The following is a 14,953-nucleotide window of genomic DNA, read 5'->3' as shown; positions in this document are numbered from 1 at the left end:
AGACCAGGAGCTGTTCAAAATGTACAGTAAGTAATATGGGTGATTGACTGCTATTGCAGTTATATCACAGTAGGAAAAATTTATGTAGGTGAATAAGTTCATCTTAATGGAGTATTTTCCTGTTTTGCAGATGATTTTGCTTCTTCTTTATTTTACTTACTTCCTACATATTATACTATTGTGGTAGGCATCAAATGTACCCCAAAAAGGCTTGTAACTGGAAAAGTATCCAGCTCTTCCGCAGCTGATATCTAACCACAAAGACATAAATCAAAAAGTTGCATCCATTAAATTTACTGGTTTAGATTATATCCTGGCAAAGTCTAGAGCCTAAGAGCCAAAACTTGCTCTAGAGCCCACGCTCTACCCTGTTTGGCTTCCCATGATTTGCTTCAGGTCCTGAAGAATGCATACCTGGGGACTGTCAGCAAAGGTGCCTCCCCAGCCCTCCTAGCATTACTGTTTACATTAGTTTTCTGAGGCTTAAACTCAGTTCATTAATCCAAACAGTAGATTGATGGGATCCCCGTAATCCTCTAGTTATTAAGCAATAAAGAATTCCTTGTGCTGGGATATGAAAAATCTCAGACTGCTCATGCCTCCACTGAGCCATTCTTAAATGTCCATTTTTTATGGTTGGCTTCACATAGCAAGAACTTAAAGGTACTTTGGCTGAGGGCTGACGAAAGGAGTTAGTGGCATTAAGTGGCGACTCAGTAAATATAACAGCACTGTAAAAGGTAGAGAAGCAAAATTGGTATGGGTCGTTGGGTGCTTGGGGGTGCTCTAAATGTTCCTTTGTTACCAAGTGTTTAGTGTGTTATGACTAATGTGCTCTGTTTGAAATTGCAGGTTTATGCAACTCAGCCGACAGCTGGATGATTGTTCCCAATATCAAACAAAACCACTACACAGTGCACGGGTTACAGAGTGGCACTAAGTACATCTTCATTGTGAAGGCCATTAATCAGGCAGGCAGCAGAAGCAGTGAGCCTGGCAAGCTCAAGACAAACAGTGAGTAACATAAAATTCAGCACGCATACATTCTTCTCCTTTCTTGCTTTCCTTTTTAAGTTTGATCTTTGGAAGATACAAGAGTGCAGAGCAGTTTAACTTCTTTTAAAGTGCTTCCCACAATGAAAAGCACTTATTTAACTGAATTCAAGATTGCCAGAGTCTTCAGTAGTGCAAAAATTACTTTTTTTTTTTTTGAGAGAGAGGTACATCTGTAGTTTGGTCACTGGAAATATCATTTAGGAGGAGAGCCATCACATGTGAAATAATTGAAAATACTCTTTTGTGGTTTTGTTTTAATGTCCTCTCTATTCTTTTTCCTCTGCAAAGCAAAAACTTTTCCCATGTTTGCAATAAAACATTTTATTTTTGTATAATGTTCATAAGATAATTGCTAGTTTAATTTTATCCTCCCAAATAATCTCTTTCTTTGGACACTGGTAAACTTCCTTAACTCCATCTGCCTCAGTTTTTTATGGAGTTCAACAAGGTGGTAGAGTAGTCAGAGATCCCACTTCAAAAAAACAATGGTTACACAAATCTTTAGCAGATGTAGCATAGCAATTTTAAGACTGGTTTTCAGCCTTTTTCTCCTTGTGTCCCAGCCAATCCCTCAGTCATGTAGCCACCACGGGCAGCTCTGAGCACTGGAAAGGGAAGGCTGGGATTTGTGCACCCTCTGAACCCTGCTTATTGTAGGGGAGGGTGCTCGAAGAGAGGCCATACTGTATGTTGCAAGAAGGAGGCTGCAGGGAACAGCACACACACTTTCCTCATTTTCCTCTTTCTGCTGTTAACCTGGCTTGCATTTCTGTGTAAAAGCCGCTCATACAAACTCCACGTCTGCTACCAAGAATCTGCTGATTGTTAAACCTGATAACCTACAAGCAAATGCATAACCAGAGGACTCATTTGGAAATGGCAGGGTTTTATCCTTTTGTCTCTTTGTGACCCAGTGTGACACAAAAGCAATCTCTTGGGTGACTGCTGAGAAATGATTGACAAAATACACTTCAGTACAGAGAAAGACATCCTTCAGATACTGCTTCAGCTACACAAAATCTACTAACCAGTTAGGCAGGCAGGCAATAGGTATTTTATTGCTACTGAGGGGTAAGAAAAAGCAGATAAAATGTGCCCCAAATACTTTCCAATGGGTTAATTTTATACCTATTTATACTCATAATGCATAACTAAATACACTTTATGAAAGTAGATGATAACTCTAAAGCTAAAAGTACTCCTTATCTAACTCCTGATCCATCTCTAATAATGTTAATTGAGAATTAGTATTGCCTCAGCCATCTCCCATTTTGAATATGGGAGATGATTTTTTAAATATGCATTTTTAGATTGCCTAGAGATCTGAACCAACACATATTGACTGTGACTGCTCAGATGAACTTAATTTCTTCTTACCCCCTATATCAATGCTTTCAGTTTTACTGCATGAGATGCACTTAACTGTTCTTTCATAAACTCTGAACAATTTACATCTTATGTGAAGTACATGTGTCAGCACCTGACACAGACCTCATGAGAGTGCTCATTTCTGTTTTCCGGGCATGTCATCAAATCTTCCACTTACATTTTTTTTCCCTTGATATGAAAGACAGTCAGAAGGGAAAAGGGCTTTGCTGGACCACTCATGGAGTCATACTTTCCTAGTTGTCTTCTGGTGGAGGCAAATGATCGTTCGGCTTTTTGACACAATGAGCAAGAATTGTGGCAGGCTTTATGTATCTACAGGTTTCAATTTACCAAAAAGCTTCCTGTTATTGTCTACAAACCTTGTGCTACAGCCGAAGATACTTGCCAAGAGCAATAGCCTCAGTAATGTTTTTACACCATATTATTTGGACCAAGTTACAGTTGACTTCCTTCTTTTTAATGCACAGTATCCAGCACCACACAGGCATCCTTCCAAAGCGATCCTGAATTGTTGACTTTGCTTGTTATAAATAAAGCTGTGAGGGAACGAACAGACAAGGCTAGTGCTTCTTCTTTTCAAAGTAATTTTGTGGGATTTGAAATCATGATTTTGCAGTAAAGATGAAGATGTTATTATGGAGCTTTATCCCTAGAGAATTAATAGAATGCAACTTATTCAAAATCTAATATGCTGTGAAAAAAGCAACCCTCAGACCTTTATTAGCATGTATATTGGTTTCAATTACATGGAAGAATTAGAGTATTCAGGTTACCTCTAGGTCAGAGTTAATGGGCATGATGATTATGCAGGGCTCTTTTCAGGGATTATAGACACAGGGAAGTTAGTGCACAATGAGACTGACAGTAAACTGACAATGCAAACTAGCTCTTGCAGACATCAGAATAGGTTAGTCTATCTTGAGGATGCTTCAGAGGAGGAGATTAATACTGTTCTGTAATCTTGTGGGCTTCTTAGAGGCTTGCTAATCCACTCTCCTATTCAAAATCAAAGCCAAACCATTCTTCTGCCATCTTTGTCTCTGCCTCTCTAGGTCAGCCATTTAAACTGGACCCCAAATCTGCTCATAGAAAATTGAAAGTGTCACATGATAACTTGACAGTGGAACGTGATGAAACATCCTCCAAGAAGAGTCATACACCGGAGCGATTCACCAGCCAAGGGAGCTATGGAGTAGCTGGCAATGTGTTCATTGACAGCGGGCGGCATTACTGGGAAGTGGTTATAAGTGGGAGTACTTGGTATGTATATGAAAATATATGTGAAAAAAATCGCTAGTTCACACCAAAGCTGCGTGCAGGTCCCAGCATGGTTTCGCTGACAGAGACCAATAGCAGAGGTGTGCAGAATGATACAACAGCAGGAAAAACACAAACTTTCACATGATTTGTCTGAGTATTTTCCCAGTCTTCAGTACTTTCAGACTCTGGAACTAAGTCTACCAGATAGAGCATCTTATATGACTTTTACTCCATGACTATGGATTGTTGTTTTTTGAACCCCCACACAGTACATTTTGAGATTTTAGTGAGCTGAAGAGCTTGGAAAGTTTTCATCTTGTTTATATAACAGAGAAAACTTTGTAAGTGTAATCATTTCTTTACCAAACATGAAAGATCTTAGCATCTTTCACTAAGAAAAAACACCCAACAACACAATATGAGGACAATTTGATGATCCAGTTTCACAGGGGTGGAAGTCAGATTAGCTTCTGGGGAGGGGCAGTGGAGTAGCAGAGCTGTAGGTCAGTGCCCCAGGGTATGAAGCAAGGGGCAGGAAATGGGGGAGCACATTTCTCCTCTCCTGAATGATCCTCTGTGTCATACAGGGGTGGATTTCAGGGGCCAGTTAGTCAGTAGAAGAGATGTTCATCCTTTGGGATTCAAAGGCAACAATCGTGATGGAAGTTAATGGAGTGGAAAAATCAGTGAGGTCTTCAGGTATGCCCACTGTCTCACACATGAAAAATGTTGTTTGCCTGTGCCAACTCTGAGGAATGGAAATACAGTAATTTATGGTGTATTAATCTCTGTTGGTTGAAAGTCCAACAAATACTGCTGTGTCTCTAGAACGTGAGGAACTTTTACATTTCTGTTGTATATGAGAAACCAGGTACTTGCCCTTGGTGTCCATTAGTGGCAACGTTTTCACAATCCTTTTACCCTGCACATCTTGCCATAAATTATGGTTTGCAGAGCAGATGCCTTCACCTACAATTGCTTCACTTGGCCCAAAACCCAGTCTCAAAACTGCTCATTTGAATTTAAAAACCACACCAACATCTGGCAAAACATATTTGGGAATGGCAAAAAATGTTTTTTTTTAATGTGTCCTTTGATGTTTACTCTTGCATTCCTTCTTCTGGGCCATATATTAAAGGAGCAAGGAGAGATCAGATTAGCTGACAGATAGCAATGTATTTTAAAATCAATGAATTCCTCTGTATTCAACTGTTTGGAAGTGGAAATTTGAGGCCCATTGATTTAAACTCTGAGTTGCTGAGTGCTCAACATTTTTCCTTTTGAATACCAGAGGTGAGTGCTCCAACAAATTACCATAGCAGCAAAACTACAAAAAATGCAAGGAACAATAAAGTTTCCCTGACGTCTCAGACCCAAAAGTGACATAGGGAAAAACATCAATTAAGCCTGTGCTGACATTGTGGTGAAACGTCACTCAATTAGAACTTAAGTAAGAGGCTTGGGCATTCCAGTGCATCCTCTGGGCTAGAGTTTTACTTCACCGAGAGAAAAAGGTGGCAGGAAGCATTTGTTTCCTTGAATTGTTTTTTTGTTTTGCAGGTATGCCATTGGCATTTCTTACAAATCAGCACCGAAGCATGAGTGGATCGGGAAAAATTCTGCCTCCTGGGTGCTGTGCCGCTGCAATAACACGTGGGTGGTGCGGCACAACAGCAAAGAAATCCCCATCGAGCCCGCGCCTCACCTCCGGCGGGTGGGCATTTTGCTGGACTACGACAACGGTTCCCTTGCTTTTTACGATGCTTTGAACTCCCTACACCTTTACACCTTTGACATTACATTTGGGCAGCCCGTGTGCCCCACGTTCACTGTGTGGAATAAGTGTTTGACCATTATAACCGGCTTGCCTATCCCTGACCACCTAGACTCCTCCGAGCAGCTCGCGTGACTGCTAAAAGCCAAAAGGTAGGACGACGCATCCTCCCAGGGCGGCCAGGAGGCTGCCCGCAGGAGCTTGCCCGGAGCTGGTGGACTGTGTGGCATCCTGGCTGTCACTGCCAAATCCAGCCAGAACTGAAAAGGGGAGAATTTCTCTTTACCATGTACTTAGTACGGAAGGACAAGAAAGTGGCTTTAATAATATCTTAGAACTTTCTTTTGCAGTTGGTTTTGTTTGGTTGGTTTTGTATTTAGTCTCTTACGGGAAGATTTATAAATTATTTATAAAAAAAAGAAAAAACAAAACAAAAAAAAAAGAGAGGGAAGGGAAAGCATGGATTGGACACCTGGAAAAGGACTTATTTGTTTTGCACATTGATGGTCCAATTAATTAAATTTTCATCAGCCCTTTACATCATATTATTTTACAGTGGATAAAAGCAAGAAATTGGAAGGATGAAAACTCTGCAGTGGACAAGTCAGCATACAGCAGGTTTTATTCATGCCAATATTAGCACTCTCATTAGCAGTCGTGTTGAGTGCAAGATCTCCTAATTCCTACTTTGCACATGGGAGTGTGCAGACCAAAAAGAACGAAAACAAACAAGTGAGGAAGTGGAGCTAGCCAACAGAGCAAAAGAAGAAATTTTAATTTGCTTCTGTTCACAGGGCAGTGCTCTCTCTGTTCATAAAAAACATGTGGAATATCTCCTAGAAATGTGAGTGGAAAAATCATCTAGAGGTTTGTTTTATTGATGGCAACATTCCCATCTACCAGTGCTTCGCCTTCGTCATTGGGAAACATTGTAGAATCACTGAGGATGTGAAAGACTGATACCATCTCTGAAAATCAGCAACACTGGAGAAGAGCAGCCAATCCAAGGTCTGACTGTAGATTAATTTGATAAAGCACGGCATCATTTAAAGATTGATTGTAATAGAAGATGTCACAGTTCTGATGGTAGACATGTGAATGCATATTGCTGATTTTACTAGGTTCAACATAGCAAGCCCAGCCAACAACTCGGAAGTGAGATATGCACCACTTTACCATGCATTTTAAATCAAAGACAAATGTTTCATTGTCATACACTATGTAGTCTCTATAACAAAGCAAAGAAATCTGTTTTACATGTGCTGCACGGGGAAACACTGCAGCCAAGGTTTGCTCATAGTTATCATTGTCCCGGGTTGTTTGGGAAAGCACGGTTCTCTTTGTGAATGAGGAGTAAATAAGTTCTCGGCGTCAGTAGGAATCTGCACAGGCAGGCCCTATATTCATCCTGGTGTTGGTGGGTGATCTTCAATGAATGCAATAGAGTTTGTACCTATTTTATCTCAAAGTTGAATCAGGGGCATTTTTTTCCTCTTTACCTTCTACAGAATAGAAGCCCTTTGTAATTACTACAAAGCTTATGTATAAATGATCGTTTTGGGAGATGCTTGAGGCATATGACAACTTTAAAAGAATGGTTTTCCTACAGTGTTTTGTTGTTACTATGCAAGTGGTGAAAATCTGCCTGTGTAGAAAAAAAGGATAAATGGATTATCAGCTTTAAGAAAAGATTTTCTCAGTAATTTATAACCATGCTTTAGGTGTCTTTTGAAAAGGATGCCTTAATGCACTTTTTTCACTCATGGGTCCAAAACAGAAGATAGTCCCAAGCTCAGCCTCAGATTTTTAAAATACTGATTCTCCAGGTACAAACAAAGCTGTACTACAGTTTGCCTTATGATGGTGTAGAAAACTTATGAGCAAGATGAGGAATACCTACATGCCTATTTGTTTTTTTCCTTTTTTTAATAGAAAATAAATGCCTATCCACGTTCCTTTGATTTCCCTTTACATGTCACGTTAACTGCTGAATTAAATGGAGAAAAGTCTGGCAATATGTTGCTGGTATCATGGTTTTCAGCTGGGGCAGCATCCCATGGTTCATGGGTAGGAGCCACTGGTCTTTCCAGAGTTGACATAAATAAGAGAAAATGTGTACATATAGTGAACTGAAGTGTTTATCATAGTGTCTTTAATAATCAAGAAATATATGCCCTCAAAAATGAAAAAGTAAATTTCTCAAACATCACATTTTATAATTGAGCACAATGTTACCAACACAATCTCATGTACATTGCCCAGATGACCTGGCCTGGGATGTCTGGGAGGTAGCTGGAATGGCATGAAAATTATTATAATGATCTGACAGGAGATGACTGATGCAAAGCAGTGATAAAAAAGACGCAGGGGGAAAAGAAGTTTAAATGTAAGATTATTGCCAAGTTTCTGCCTAAAAGGAAAGGGTGTATTACCAAAGTACATGTAGCAAGGCTGTGTATCTTCTCTTTTGCCAGAAATATTAAATCTAGAAGCTGATTTCAGTAGTGGACAAACTGAAAACACTGTTCAGTGTTTGGCTATACAATGTTGGCAGAGACTGAGCTGGATGGAAGTAATACCATAAATTTGGAAAGATCCCAAATGATCTCACATATTTTCATTGTAAAGATAGACCGTGAGTCTAAAGACAGATCATGGGTTTAGCCAATGGAAAAATAATGGTCTGTTATCCACAGGACTTGTTGTTTCATTTTTATTTTAACACTGAATACTTCATTTGGAGCTAAGCCACATTTCTCCAGTGGGCAGTTAATTCAGTCTTTGTGCATATATGTTTGTGTATATATGTACACGTATGTATGGGTGCACACACACCAGTATATGCACAAATATAGTGTGTAATTTGTGTATATGCATACATACATATGTACACACACAGACAGTAAATAGTCAGGTGTCCCTTTTTTGCTTGTTTCTTGAACAATTTCTTATTCTGTGTGACTATGAGGAAACAAGTTTGCTATGAATGATATTCTTCTGGACATTTTTTAATGAACAAAATCTGTTTATTTTACAATACTTGATTCAATGCTTGATTAATCAATAAAAACATCCATTCAAAAATGTAGCTTCTGTGGTCTGTGGCATTTTGCATGGTCCATAGTAATCAATTTAAATCTGTGGGAACAGTAATCCTCGTGTATAAATAAAACATGTTACTTTAATGTAGTGTGCAGTCTTAGATGAGGGGTTTTCCCTGACTTTTGAAGATTTTGTGACTAGGAATGAGGTAGCCTTGTATAACATGGCATTGTATAATGCCATGTTTAACAAAGGTAGATTTTTGAGGAATAGTCTGTTGAGATGCAAGCAATGAATGTAGTAGATAAAGCCTGTGTTGGTATAATGATTGTTTCAAAGGTGTATTTAAAATCCAAGCTGGGATTCAGCAGAGTTAGAGCAAACTATAGCACAATCTCTTTAGGAGACACTAGCATCAGCTCAGAGTAGTCAAAGCTTGAGGTAGTGGGTCGGTGGGGGACTTTTTTCTCTTTGAGGCCAGATAAGATTTTCCATGTGTTAGGCTCTCATGTGGTAGGCTCTCGTGTGTTAATTCACATCTAATGAGGAAAAAATCATTCAGGAATGGGCTGTATGTCATATATCATTTAGCAGACCATCTCCAGCCAACTGTGGTTTCCCATTGTTGATTTTCTGAGAGCACCAAAGTTGCTGCGTTTTCTGCCAGGAATTTATTCTTTGTCTGGTTTTGGGTATCCCATTTCTCAATTGCTCAGTGAAGAAACCCCCACTGAGCAGTGGGTCCCAAGGGTAGGAAGTATAAAGATCCCTCAGGTGTGGGTACACTGTGAAAAGCTGGAAATCTGCAAGTACAGGTGAAAACACATGCACATTCTTCATTGTGTTAGCAATAGTAGGTCACTAAACAGCAGTGTGCATCATTGGTTTTAATCATGTGTCTTAATTGCAAAGAATATATTCTTTCCATGTTAGAAAACACAACAGGACACTATTGACAGCACAAATTAAAGTGTCAGCTCTTTAACCAGTTCATTTTGAGATGGCCAGCATTTGTAGCACCATGAAGAACAATTGGCTGTGGGACATATCATTATTTTATTACTTGACATCAAACACAGTATAATATTTCTTTCTTAATTATTCTGATAAAGCAGATTTCTAGTAGTTCCCATATTCTGCTTTTAGTTACAGCAGCACAAATTCCAGATAAGCCCATGCACCAAAACAAAGTGGGAACTGCTGGTGGCTTTTATTTGTGTCACCAAAACTGAGGCTATTTGGTTTAATTGGAAATGCCGTCTTCATTTCTGGTTTAGGAGTGAAAAAGTGTTGGATCCACACAGAAAGTACACACTGAGCCACCTCAGTAACTGGCCAGAGCACACTTGGCCTGAAAGTAATCGGTGGGGCAGCTTTGGGAAGCTAGTGATAAACGAAAAACGTGCATAGGTTGCTTATGTAGTGATGTACTGGCAATTTCTTTTAAGGCCATCTCTAATGTCTTTTCACATACTGATTGTTCCAGTCGTGGAAGTGTGTATTCAGATATAGGAATGTAAAATGTAGTATTTTCCTGTGTTACTGGGTTGGTTGCCCACTTAGAAATTAGCATGTTCAGCATAGTATTCTGAACTTCAGCCTTAATCTTTGCCTTCTCCACATGGAGAAAAGCACCAGTCACTCCCAAGTGCTGATGGTGGGTTTCTAGATTATGCTGAACTATTTGTTTTTATTGCACTTTCTGAAGGGAAAGAAGCTCTCTTTACATTTTAACCTTTGATTTATCAGTTGATTTTCATATAAAAAAATTAAGAGCCTAAAGAGCAATGATATTAACAAAGCTTCAGTGCAGGTGAGACTCTTAGTTTGGGCCATGAGGCTTAAGTTATCCGTGTACATAAATCTTTGTGCCAGGATAGACGGATTTGTCATTCACGTGGGAGCTGAACAGTACAGGTGCAAGTATTTTCTTGTGAGGTAGGCTTTTGCATTAACTCATTGTTGAAGTGGAATATTCTGTTTCTTTAATTTTTTTTCATTGGTTTTCTCATTCAAGTGCAGACAACATTAGTAAGACTATAAGATAATCTTTTATCATGTTACTTATTTTGGCAAGCTCTAGCATGTCGCATGCCCCTGAACCATCAACTGCAACCATAGCCTTTGCAACATCACCTCCAATGTGTGGAATAATATGAAGCCATTGACCAAGTATTTAACTTTTCCAGGTGGGATTCATCTTGCTTTGAGTAAGGAACCCTGACACAAATGGCGATACCAGTTCAAGTGGAGAGTCTCATATATTTTACAAAGATGATACAGGAAAGATACAGGCTTGAATACCATCAGCGGTGAGGCAGTCCTGGTTTAGAAGCATGACAATGTATTAGGAAGGCATGAAGTCTACTTTTTCTAGTCTTATTCTCCTACAATGTGATCATCAGTGTCACTATTACTGCTGCCTGAGAGAGGGATGGAGGTAGCAGAAGAGGGAGTTCTGGAGCAGTGCTGAGAGAGATCATTCGGAGTGACAGGACAGCTGGAAACCTGCCACTGCTACCTGCCCAGGCGCTGGTGCTGGAGCTCTGCAAAGCAAGTCTGCACCTATTCTTCCTCTTGCTATGGCTCAGCCCCAATCCACATTCCCAAATGACAGGAAAAAAATATTGCAATTATATGTTTGAAATCCTAACCTGAATAAAAGCAACAGGGCAGGGATTATGGCCCCAGGCCTTCATTCTCCTTTATTCACCTAGATTTTTACATCTGTTGACTTCAAAGGAGACAGTCCTGATTTACATAGAGGTAGGTACAAGCCCATGAATCTTCAGTTTCCAAAGGGTCAAACCCGAGTGAAGCAGGAGCCCCTGTGCGAACAGCTCAGCATTCCTATTAAATCATGTCTTTGGAGAAAGCACATTAGCTGCTAGAAAAACTGCAGTTTCTCATGAACTGTTTCCCAAGTCCAACACAGGTGTGTTTTAAAATGTATGGTTCTTTTAAAATGTATGGTTCAATAACATTCTTCTTGGGTGAATTGTTCGGGCAATGCTTTGCTGTTTCCTCCAAGCAGGGTGGGAACAATTCTCTTAGCAGGTGCTGTGTTACTTTTGTAAAAATCATGAGAACAGCAGATACGTAAGTTATGATATAATGCTGAAACTTAAGACTATTGTTCTTGGACTCCCATTTAAAAATGGATAATAACTAAAGAAGTTTAGAAGTCTATTTCCTCTAACTGTTTGTCTTTATTTATACCATTATTTGGATGTATGAAGATGTTTCCCCTCAAGAACTATCATACACACAATTAGTAATTAGGAGTATTCCTGAAAATCCATGAATTAATAGAATAGCTTCTAAGCAAGTCTTTGAAAGACAGCAGGAGGCTGACAGGAGGCTTTGTGTTTTGCATAATATTAGTCATTGTACAGGGAAAAAAAAGCTATAGCTATTTAGATCACTGAAACCTTTAAGAAATGACAGCCAACTGCCACACAAGAGGATGGGAAAGTTTTCATGAGCAATTTTTTATTTCTCCTTCATTTTGATTTTATATGGAGAACAAACTATTCCACTTGAAAATATTTCTTTATTATCCTTCCATTTCTTCATCTTTCTTTTCTGCTTTCAGTCTCATTTTCAGATTTTAAATATTAGAGTAGCAAGAAGTGTACATTTTAAGAAGTTGGATTTATTTTTTACTTCCTTGAAAATTACCTTTTTCTGGAAGCTCACAGAAAATGAAATGAGAAGTCAAAATACAAATGCAATATGGCAGCTTGAAAGTTGATAATATTTTTGAAGTAGAAGTTGAAGAAGGAATGCAGATAAGCCTGTCACTCTTCTAAAACTACTGAATTATTTTTCATTATTCTGGGCTTAATAGTTTTGCTCTCTAATTAAAACAGTGTTATGAGACCTGATTAAGGAGCAGAGAAGTAGTAGATTATTTTAGGATATACCTGGAACAAGTTCCCTTTAATAGCAATATATATATTCAACCTCATTAAAGTCAGGTCATTTGGTTCGTTTTGGTTTTTTTAATTTTTAAATACTGTGTGTCCTCTCTAGCAGTAGTTCCCAGCTTAGAAGTATGTGTCTCTTTTGGGAAACATAAGGTCTAATTCCTTATGAAATTGAGAAAAAGTCCTCCCTATGGCAGGTGTGAAGGTGGCATTAACACAGTAAGAAGAACTCTCACTGGGAGGGGGAAATTTGATCTATGTTTCTGTCATCTTGTCTGTGCAAGTAGTAGTGATGGCCAAACTGAGGATGAAATAGGCTCATCCAGATTTGTGTGTGTTGGAAGAGGTGGAAGGCTCCTCTGGTGAATCATGACTGATGATTACAACCAGTGGTAAATCCAACCCAGAAACAGAAAGTGGAGATTTGTTTCTTATACAACCAGTAAAATATTCTTTTAATTTCTTAAAGTGACTGTGACATCTCTCTCAGTTTGTCTATCAGGTTACATCCACATGCTCTTTGAACATCTGTTGAACTTAGAGTTGAAAATGTTTGGTTTTTTTTTTTTAACTGTTAGTTTTTTTGTAAAACTACCTTGAAAAGAAACATTGGTGATACAGTGTCGGTAGCTCATGGCAGAGGGCAGAGGCGAGGATCAATGTAGGGCTTAGAGAATAAATTCAGGTGCAGACTGAGTTTAGAACAGCGTAATACTGCTCATAAACATTAATCCTAATTGAAATTGTTTGTGTAGGTGAATTGAATTCAACCTTGGCATGTGCAGGAATAATGGTCAGTACAAAGTAGCACAGAGGCTGAAACAATTGAAAAGCAAGACTCTATTCTGTTAAATTAATAGCTGATATTGTTTCTCTTCCAACAGTCGCGTCATAGCATTCCTACATTGCATATATTTAGCCAAACAGGAGGTATTATCAAGAAAAAGCCCTGAGTTATACTGTAAATTCTTAAAAATGCAAGACCAATTCAGGAAATTAGGATAAGTCTTTGAACAATACATACAAAAAGAACAACAGGAAAAAAAAGTAGTTGTTTATTCACAATTAATAATTCAAGCAACTGTACCCAAACCATCTTTTCTTATTGGAATCCTGATGCTGCCTTTCTGCATCCCTCCATGGAGAGGATGAAACAGGAACACTTTGTCTTTCTGTTCTTATGAAGTCAGTGCTCCATATTAGCTTTACTTGGAAATCTCTCAGGATGAATAAATTTAGTAGGAACAAGTACAGAGTTCTCACCAGTCTTGGAGCCTGAATAAGCCATTAGCCAGTTTCAAGGCTGAATTACCATCAAGTTATGAATGCTTTCATGTATTTTTAACTGTGCAAGAAGAAACATGAAGCATTTAAAAAGAAGTGACCATTTTTTTGTACATGTGGGAATAGACGTCATTTTTTCCAGCTGCAAAGCTGTGATTTGGTACAGGGACAGGAAAATGTTTTTATGAATTTGGTATAAAGCACCTGCACTTGTGCTGATTTTCATGCACACAGAAGTACTGTAGCCCTAGGTCCTGACAACCTTTTATCTCTCTGTGGAATTCAAAAACTCTGAAAATCATTCTGAGCAGTGCATTGGTGTGTGTGGGTACAACTTTCCCTGCAAGTGCTCCCACTGGCCCAATTTTTCCTGCTTCCCCAAAATTAAAAGGAGAGACAAGCCAGCACCTAAAAATCTTCAGCTCTAATACTTCCCTGGCCTTTGTCATAGTAGGAACAGAGAGGCCACAGGTTTGCTCTTGTGTCCACATCTTGTGTGACAACAGAATTATACTATGAAGCTTAAGCAGGCTCCTCTAACTAAGGAATTTACACCACAGAAAGAGAAGTTAAACTAGTTCCACTAGCAAGGTTCATACTTCCAGCAGCAAGGTTGACGCCAGTAGCTTCCCCAGCTTCTGCTAGAGTCAGGAAACACAAGGAAAATCTGCTGCAGATAGACACATCTTGTCACATCTTCTAAAGGCATGTCCAAAAGGCTCAAAGATAAAATTTTAAGTGGCATTCATCCTCACAGGAAGGTCTGTGTAAGAAAGCTGTGATGTATTTTTCAATGTTTCCAGGAAGGCATGGAAAGCCATCTCCTTATGCTCCATGTTTGGTAGTGCTTGTGGGCAAACCGCTTTTTTGAAGAATGTATAAACATTGTCCCATGTTTTTCTCCCCCCTCTTCTAGTAGTTTGACATACGGGAATAAAAAATCTGTCAAAATCCACTGCATGAAGGCTCATACCACTAGTCTTCTTGGTAAAAACAAAGAAAACGCAAAAAGATGAAACTAAACCTGTGTGTGCAAAATTATTATTTGTTACAACTGTTTCATTTCATATGAAACATATTTTTCATCAGATATTCTAATAGTAACAGAAATAAAGTGGAAGATTTAACATGACAGGAACTCTGATAATGAAAGATAGAAGTTCAAGACAGAAATAAAGGAATTGGGGAATGGACCTGGAAAGATAAAGCCAGAAAAGGT

At 38.9% G+C, this 14,953-nt stretch overlaps 1 protein-coding gene across 4 annotated transcripts in view; it reads left to right on the top strand.

The window, feature by feature from the left end:
• MID1 (midline 1) overlaps positions 1–8,878 on the top strand; it is a 143,656-nt gene extending 134,778 nt beyond the window's left edge. For 3 of the 4 annotated variants that reach the window (XM_014960454.1, XM_014960455.1, XM_014960452.1), the window contains exons 9-11: positions 853–1,014; positions 3,498–3,705; positions 5,266–8,878. In XM_014960454.1, coding sequence (XP_014815940.1) covers positions 853–1,014; positions 3,498–3,705; positions 5,266–5,614 — 719 coding nt within the window. In that variant the 3' untranslated portion in view covers positions 5,615–8,878. The remainder of the gene's footprint in view (positions 1–852; positions 1,015–3,497; positions 3,706–5,265) is intronic. The other variant, XM_014960456.1, reaches the window with a different exon arrangement.
• Positions 8,879–14,953: the final 6,075 nt, after the last annotated feature.

This window comes from Calidris pugnax, unplaced genomic scaffold (genome assembly GCF_001431845.1).
Source record: "Calidris pugnax isolate Ruff unplaced genomic scaffold, ASM143184v1 scaffold188, whole genome shotgun sequence".
Classification (NCBI taxonomy): Eukaryota; Metazoa; Chordata; class Aves; order Charadriiformes; family Scolopacidae; genus Calidris; species Calidris pugnax.
This window is presented reverse-complemented; position numbering and strand designations above follow the sequence as displayed.